General features: G+C 39.9%; 1 protein-coding gene across 2 annotated transcripts in view; it reads left to right on the forward strand.

Moving 5' to 3' along the window:
* xxylt1 (xyloside xylosyltransferase 1) overlaps positions 1–8,030 on the forward strand; it is a 198,327-nt gene extending 190,297 nt beyond the window's left edge. For both annotated transcript variants that reach the window (XM_070882289.1, XM_070882290.1), the window contains one exon: positions 6,658–8,030. In XM_070882289.1, the coding sequence (XP_070738390.1) occupies positions 6,658–7,054 (397 nt within the window). In that variant the 3' untranslated portion in view covers positions 7,055–8,030. The remainder of the gene's footprint in view (positions 1–6,657) is intronic.
* Positions 8,031–9,103: the final 1,073 nt, after the last annotated feature.

The raw sequence follows: 9,103 nt of genomic DNA on the forward strand, positions 1-9,103 counted from the left end.
ATTGTTAGCTAAAATTAAAGTTCATGGAATTGAAGGCAAATTATTGATCTGGTTAGAAAATTGGTTTGGCAGTAGAAGACAGAGAGTAGGAATAATGGGTATGTACTCCAATTGGAGGGAAGTGACTAGTGGTGTCCCACAAGGATTTGTGCTAGGGCCTCAGCTATTCACTATATTTGTTAGCGATTTAGATAATAGAGCGCCATATAGCCAAGTTTGCAGATGATACAGAGATTGATGGCACAGTAAGTAGTGTAGACGGGAGCATAAATTTACAAGGAGACATTGACAGATTAAGTGAGTGTGGCAGATGGATTTCAACACAGGTAAGTCAAAAAAAGAATAGATCTGAGTATTTTTTAAATGGAGAAAATCTAGGAACAGTGGAGGTCCAAAAAGATTTAGGGGTCTATGTGCACCGATCACTAAAATGTAGTTGTCAGATACAAAAAAGTAATCAAAAAGACTAATGGAATGTTAGCCTTTATAACTAGAAGGCTCACACATAAAGGGGATGAAGTTTTGCCACAGCTATACAAACCTCTGGTTGGACGACATCTGGAGTACTATGTACAGTTTTGGGCACCGCATCTTAGAAGGGATATAGTGGCCTTGGAAGGAGTGCAATGCAGCACAGATTCACCAGAATGTTATCAGTGCTCCAAGGGTTAGACTTTGAGGAGAGATTAAATAAATTAGGCTTGTATTCCCTGGAATCTAAGAGATTAAGGGGTAATTTGATTGCGGTTTTTAGGATTTTGAAAAGAATTGATAGAGAGTAGATAATGAGAAGCATTTTCTGCTGGTTGGGGGAGGGGGGGTGAACGGTCTAGAACAAGGGAACAAAACCTTAAAATCGGAGCTCGGTCATTCAAGAGAGAAGTTAGGAAATGCTTCGTCATGCAACAGGAAGTGTGGAACTCTCGCCCACAAAAAGCAGGAAATGCAAGCTCAATTAATCATTTTAAATCTGAGATTGATAGATTCTTGCTAGCCAAGGTTATGTAAGGGATATGGAACCAAGGTGAATGAATGCAGTTAGGATACAGATCAGCCATGATTTCATTAAATGGCGGGACAGGTTCAAGGAGCTGAATGGCCTGCTCCTATTCCTATGTTCACAGACATTCACAGTGTATCACAGTGGAATTGATTGTCCTGAGAATGCTACCTTTTAGTATATCTGCATACAATGTCTCTCAACTTCGATTTCTCAGTTACTTGAATTGGAGACTGTTAAAACATACTGATGGGAAATTGCATGTCAGGCACAGAGCTGACCAAAACAGGAAAGCATGTTTTGCACAAGTAGTGGACTTAGAAATTTCTGAAAGCACTAGACTTATTTTCCATCGGTGGTCTGGAGGTAATCCCTTGGCCCTTCCCCTCCCAACCCCACCCTCCTCCGAGAACATTTTGAGGGGCACATTTTCCAGAATTTTGAAGTCTACTCTGTAATCTGGCAAATTTGCTGACAGTATGGAGTATGTGCTGTGACCAAATTTAAAAACATCAAATAGAATTAAAACAGAACTGAGTTGAGACATCAGAAAAATGCTAAATTAAACTCATGATGCATTTAAAAAAAAATGTGCTTTAATGAGTGTTACTGAAATGATAATTAAAGGCAGTTGTTGTTCCAGTCCAATGTATTCTAACCACACCATTGCCACCAGACCCTGAAAGCAAGATAGAGATGCACAGTAATAAATTCAAACAAGTATATTTGGCAGAACGATTTTGTGGTTGTATATCAGATGGCCTGATTTGAAGATTAAAAATGTAATAAATAAATTCCCATGACAATTGCAGCTGAAAGGATTCTCAAGTTGTTTACAACCCAGCAAGGGACCTTACGTCATGTGTGTTTATTCTAAACAAAATAAATTCAACATGATTTGCAAAAATGTTCTCACTGTAAAATATGTGCAGACAATACAACAAATGGTCCTGGAAATAAAATCATCAAGGATTGCACTATATAATTATATTCAGTTATTTCAAGCAATTCAGTTTCTTCACAACTTATTATTTACCTCCTACTGCCTCCTGACTGCAATTAGATATCATTATGTGGCATTTATATGCGATTTCACTGCAAAAGTTGCTGCTGATAAAAGGCAGGAAGCTTAAAACATGATCGTTTACTAGGTTTTCATTTAGCTACAAACTGATGCATGTTGTTCTCTCAGATTATCAACGCATGAGCAGACATGATTTCTGAATTCACTTATTTATCATTATACTTCCTTTGGGTTAAAATTGACAGTTATATCACTTACCTCTTTTACAATTGGTCAGCTTGGTTCTGCGTGACCTCTTTCCTTTTTCACTGAGCTGCAACAACTCCTGTCCCGCTGAGCATGGAAGCTGTGTGAAACAGCACTATTTGCATTGAAAGTTGAGCAACAGTAGCTCATGGGGCATCTGCACAGAGCACACAAATCCAACTATGCATTGAGTTTTAAGGCCCTCCCTCCACCAAATGCAAAGTGGACACATGGATGGTTGGCATGTACGCCCACACTTCACATGCTAAGTTAGCAGACATCCTTACTCGAAGCCTCACTGCCAGCTTGCACCCTTCATCTAGAAACATATTTCTCATATTTCCCTGGCCCCACCGCCCATAGACCTTGACCTCATTCTCAGTCTAAGTGCAACACAATGAGAAATAGACTAGTACTAAATATGGTCTGTTAAAGTTTCTGTCATTATTATTATACTCAAATAATTTACATTACTTAATACCACATAAAGACATATGGTCAATCAGGTGTCAACGATTATGTTTTAATTTTTTTAATTTGTTCTTGGGATCAGCGTGATTTATTTATTTCGCATCCCTACTTTCCCTGAAAAGCTGGTGATGGGTCTTGAACCACTTCAGTCTTTGTGCTGATGGTGCTGCCATAATGGTGTTGGAAAGGGATTTCCAGGATACTGACCCAGCAATGATGAAGGAATGGCATTAAATGTCCAAGTAAGGATGGTGTGTGAGTTGAAGGGTAACTTAGAGGTGGTGACGATCCCTCCACATTGCTGATCTTGACCACCTTGTTGGTGGAGGTCATGGGAGGGAAGTCGCTCTTGAAGTAAGCTTGATGAGTTATTGAAGTACATCCTGTAGATCATAGACAGGAAATTATGGAGTAAGTGACTTACGCCATTAATTATGCCACTCCATGTTTTTCTGGGACATGTGCGCAGCTTCGCCATTATTCTCGTCAAAAACAGTTAGAAGGTAATTATCATAGTTCCGCCCCTCTTTTAAAATCAATGGCGATCAGAATGTTCCTGCATTTAAGCCAGTTTTCCCGCTTCTGCCACTTAGACTGAAAAATGATGGCACTGGACACGTAGCAGTGGTGTGATTTATGGACATTAATTGCATTCTCTGATTGCATTTAAATGACATTCTAATGTGTTTCCTGATTATGGCTTGTTGAAAGGCATAATCAGGAAACCATTTCTTAAACCATTTCATTGTCAAGTCAATAAAACTGCATTAGTAACGATTCTTTTCTTTTAATTTTTTTTAACTTTGTTCCTTTTTAAGCATTAATTGTTACTGTGAATAATGTTTTGAAACAGCAGCAGAAACACTTGCACAAATTAACTTGGCTGGAGGGTGCGGCAAATACTGTTACAAAGAATATCAGTCCCTAAAGTCAAGCAGTGGAAGAACTCTTTGATGACGCTGGCCTCAACTCGTCCGTCAAATTTAAATAAAAATATTCTGTACCTGTATGAAATGCCAGTTTTACGGACCTGTTAATCTAATAAAATTGACTTCACTTATACTGAACATTAGAAAAGGCCTGGAATGAATTTGAATCCCAAACTTCAATCCAAGGTGTTTTTTCTCAATCATTAATTGTGACTATGAAGATGTCCTGTCGTTATTTCTAGCAGTCAGTCCCTGTCCCCCATAACGGTGAAATAGTTTACAGCAATTTTATTCATAAAAGCACGGGTGAAAAATGGCCACAACACTTCAGATTTGCTGGAATGCTTGCTGTAACGAATTAGAAATGCAGAAAATAAGGAATAAGTTATCAACGCCGAAATCAGCGGCCAGAGGACGCAATTTATGGTGTATGTCACCGGTCTCACCGTTGCCGGAAAATCTGGGCCCATGTTTACATCACATAGAAACATAGAAACATAGAAAATAGGTGCAGGAGTAGGCCATTCGGCCCTTCTAGCCTGCACCGCCATTCAATAAGTTCATGGCTGAACATGCAACTTCAGTACCCCATTCCTGCTTTCTCACCATACCCCTTGATTCCCCGAGTAGTAAGGACTTCATCTAACTCCTTTTTGAATATATTTAGTGAATTGGCCTCAACAACTTTCTGTGGTAGAGAATTCCACAGGTTCACCACTCTCTGGGTGAAGAAATTCCTCCTCATCTCGGTCCTAAATGGCTTCCCCCTTATCCTTAGACTGTGTCCCCTGGTTCTGGACTTCCCCAACATTGGGAACATTCTTCCTGCATCTAACCTGTCTAACCCCGTCAGAATTTTAAACGTTTCTATGAGGTCCCCTCTCATTCTTCTGAACTCCAGTGAATACAAGCCCAGTTGATCCAGTCTTTCTTGATAGGTCAGTCCCGCCATCCCGGGAATCAGTCTGGTGAACCTTCGCTGCACTCCCTCAATAGCAAGAATGTCCTTCCTCAGGTTAGGAGACCAAAACTGTACACAATACTCCAGGAGTGGCCTCACCAAGGCCCTGTACAATTGTAGCAACACCTCCCTGCCCTTGTACTCAAATCCCCTCGCTATGAAGGCCAACATGCCATTTGCTTTCTTAACCGCCTGCTGTACCTGCATGCCAACCTTCAATGACTGATGTACCATGACACCCAGGTCTCCTTGCACCTCCCCTTTTCCTAATCTGTCACCATTCAGATAATAGTCTGTCTCTCTGTTTTTACCACCAAAGTGGATAACCTTACATTTATCCACATTATACTTCATCTGCCATGCATTTGCCCACTCACCTAACCTATCCAAGTCGCTCTGCAGCCTCATAGAATCCTCCTTGCAGCTCACACTGCCACCCAACTTAGTGTCATCCGCAAATTTGGAGATACTACATTTAATCCCCTCGTCTAAATCATTAATGTACAGTGTAAACAGCTGGGGCCCCAGCACAGAACCTTGCGGTACCCCACTAGTCACTGCCTGCCATTCTGAAAAGTCCCCATTTACTCCTACTCTTTGCTTCCTGTCTGACAACCAGTTCTCAATCCACGTCAGCACACTACCCCCAATCCCATGTGCTTTAACTTTGCACATTAATCTCTTGTGTGGGACCTTGTCGAAAGCCTTCTGAAAGTCCAAATATACCACATCAACTGGTTCTCCCTTGTCCACTCTACTGGAAACATCCTCAAAAAATTCCAGAAGATTTGTCAAGCATGATTTCCCTTTCACAAATCCATGCTGACTTGGACCTATCATGTCACCTCTTTCCAAATGCACTGCTATGACATCCTTAATAATTGATTCCATCATTTTACCCACTACCGATGTCAGGCTGACCGGTCTGTAATTCCCTGTTTTCTCTCTCCCTCCTTTTTTAAAAAGTGGGGTTACATTGGCTACCCTCCACTCGATAGGAACTGATCCAGAGTCAATGGAATGTTGGAAAATGACTGTCAATGCATCCACTATTTCCAAGGCCACCTCCTTACGTACTCTGGGATGCAGTCCATCAGGCCCTGGGGATTTATCGGCCTTCAATCCCATCAATTTCCCCAACACAATTTCCCGACTAATAAGGATTTCCCTCAGTTCCTCCTCCTTACTAGACCCTCCGACCCCTTTTATATCCGGAAGGTTGTTTGTGTCCTCCTCAGTGAATACCGAACCAAAGTACTTGTTCAATTGGTCCGCCATTTCTTTGTTCCCCGTTATGACTTCCCCTGATTCTGACTGCAGGGGACCTACGTTTGTCTTTACTAACCTTTTTCTCTTTACATATCTATAGAAACTTTTGCAATCAGTCTTAATGTTCCCTGCAAGCTTCTTCTCGTACTCCATTTTCCCTGCCCTAATCAAACCCTTTGTCCTCCTCTGCTGAGTTCTAAATTTCTCCCAGTCCCCAGGTTCGCTGCTATTTCTGGCCAATTTGTATGCCACTTTCTTGGCTTTAATGCTATCCCTGATTTCCCTTGATAGCCACTGTTGAGCCACCTTCCCTTTTTTATTTTTACGGCAGACAGGAATGTACAATTGTTGTAGTTCATCCATGCGGTCTCTAAATGTCTGCCATTGCCCATCCACAGTCAACCCCTTCAGTATCATTCGCCAATCTATCCTAGCCAATTCACGCCTCATACCTTCAAAGTTAGCCTTCTTTAAGTTCTGGACCATGGTCTCTGAATTAACTGTTTCATTCTCCATCCTAATACAGAATTCCACCATATTATGGTCACTCTTCCCCAAGGGGCCTCGCACAACGAGATTGCTAATTAATCCTCTCTCATTACACAACACCCAGTCTAAGATGGCCTCCCCCCTAGTTGATTCCTCGACATATTGGTGTAAAAAAAGGTTGTTCTTAATGCTGTTATATACTTAGTGGCCACACAAACATGAGATGTGTTGATGCTTTGCCTAATTTGTTTTGTTTCTTTTTTAAAAGGCACACCTTTTGGCAGTACCGCAGAGAAAACCCCAAAGCTAAAGTTGGCGATCCTCTGCCAGACGGTCTTCCCGGCTTCAATAGCGGAGTCATGCTGCTAAATTTGGAAGCAATGCGTCAGTCAGAACTCTACAATCAGCTTCTGAACATAGGGAATGTCCGGAAACTTACAGAAAAGTATCATTTTAAGGGCCATCTAGGCGACCAAGATTTCTTCACATTGATTGGAATGGAGCATACAGGACTCTTTCACATTCTGGATTGTACAAGCAACAGACAGCTATGTACCTGGTGGCGGGATCACGGTTACGCTGATGTCTTTGATCAATACTTCAAATGTGATGGGAAAGTGAAAATTTACCATGGAAACTGTAATACTCCAATCCCAGATGACTAAATGAATTAAACATTTGGAAGTGTTTGCCAATGCCTTACAATGCACAACATTTTCTATTGCTGGGAAAATTTGTTCATACTACTTGAGATTTTTTTCATTCATTTTACCCATTTTGAAACTTCTATTTTTATCCCCTTCCATTTGTTGTGCCTCCTCTTTCTGATCAGGTTCCAGACCTCTAATATTTTGTGAGTGGCAGTCACTGAAATAATAAACTCATGGGGAAAACACATTAGTGAAATCGAATACATCCTAGAAAACCTATATTCTCAAATAGTATCATATTAAACTTATTGCTACTTTCCAGGGATAGGCACTTGTACATATTTGCCCTTTATACATATCGGTATTTTCTTCATGATTGTCCACTGTTGATCTTTTCCCGCAGTGGGGAAACTGTGTTGAGTGCTTTCTCTTTGATGGTCCAGCTTGCTGCAGGAGGAATCACTGGCCACTCTATATGCACCACTGTGCTGCCTGCACAAATATATTTTAAACATGTGATAACTGATTTGTATCAAATTGTATTTGTTCTTTAAATGATTGCATGTCTTGCACAGAGCCACTTTCTTTCTTTTGGTTGCTTGTTTTGAACCTTGTACCGTGCTAAATTAATTCAAAATAAAGCACCTGAACTGAAGCCTCTATCCTTCATCTTGTTGAAGAGTGGATTCTGCTCAAACTGTTCTCTGAATTCATCTGAACAGCAGTATTAAGGTGTAAAAGCTAGAACAAGGAAGGACAGAGATGCCACTAAGTACATCACCATCTTTTCCTTTATAACTGAGCTTTTTAAGTTAATTCACACAAACACACTTTCTCTGTAATCTATGTATGTTCATTATTTTCATTTAAAAAAATGTCATTTGCTACATTTTAATAGATTTGATATAATTTGAATGATTTTGAAAGTTTGCATTCTGGATGAATAATATATTTGTTTTGTTACTCTTTTTCATTAGACAATAAACTCAATTTGGGATGAATCCATAGTACATTGCATCCATTCATTATTATTTTATGTCTTATAAGTTGTACTTGGCAATTAATGAATTAACTAGTTTGATCATACCACGAGGACAACAATTGCATGTACTAAAGAAAAATGTCTCCTTTTCAGAGTTTTTAATCGACCTCTTTCTGCAATATTCATATAGCTTTATGGTTATTGTTGCCAACTAAATATTTAAAACAGATTTGTCTTTCATAAAAGATGATAGCAACGATAATGGAAAATTACCTTTGTATGTGAAGTTACCATGCTCTAGTGAATTGAACAAAAGGCTCTGCTCATCAATAATGTATACCTCAATGAGCAGTGTTGGTGCTGATTCACTCTACAACAAGTAGGCTGGATTGTTTAATCAGAGTACATTTTTGATGGAGATGAATGTTGTTTTGTTACTTTCTACCTAAAATTGGTGGAAGTAAATGTTGACACACTTAATTATTTTGCAGCATTTGTTCAAATTCCTAAAGTTATATGTTCCCTGGAGTGAATGATGGAGGGTGCTGTGCAACTATGTATTGCACTCAGCCACCACTTCCTCCTGGGTAACTGAAGAATGAAAACCATGCAGGAGACTATTGAAGAAGATTATGTGGCATGAAATTGGAGGGGAGAATAGTAAATTGTATTAAAAACTGGGTTGGAGGGAGGAAACAGAGAGTAAGGGTTAAGGGCAATTTATTACGAATGGTTAGATGTGGGCTATGGTGCCCCACAGGGCTTTGTTCTGGCACTGCTATTTATTGTGTACATCAATGATTTGGATGCAGGGCAAGAGAGAGTGGTGTCCAAACTTGAAGATGATACTAAAATAGGAGTCATAGTAGATAATTCTGGGGATTAAATGAAGCTGCAAAAGGATCTGGATAAAATGGTGAATAGGCAAAAAAAGTTTCAGATGAAATACAATGTCAGTAACTGTGAGGTGGTACATTTTGCTTAAAATTTTTTTAAAAGAATGATACTTTAAATGTGAGAAGTGGGTGATGTGGAAGAGCAGAAGGTTCAAAAGACAGTAAAAGCAGCACCACAGGTGGAAA

Source organism: Pristiophorus japonicus, chromosome 6 (genome assembly GCF_044704955.1).
Source record: "Pristiophorus japonicus isolate sPriJap1 chromosome 6, sPriJap1.hap1, whole genome shotgun sequence".
NCBI lineage: Eukaryota > Metazoa > Chordata > Chondrichthyes > Pristiophoridae > Pristiophorus > Pristiophorus japonicus.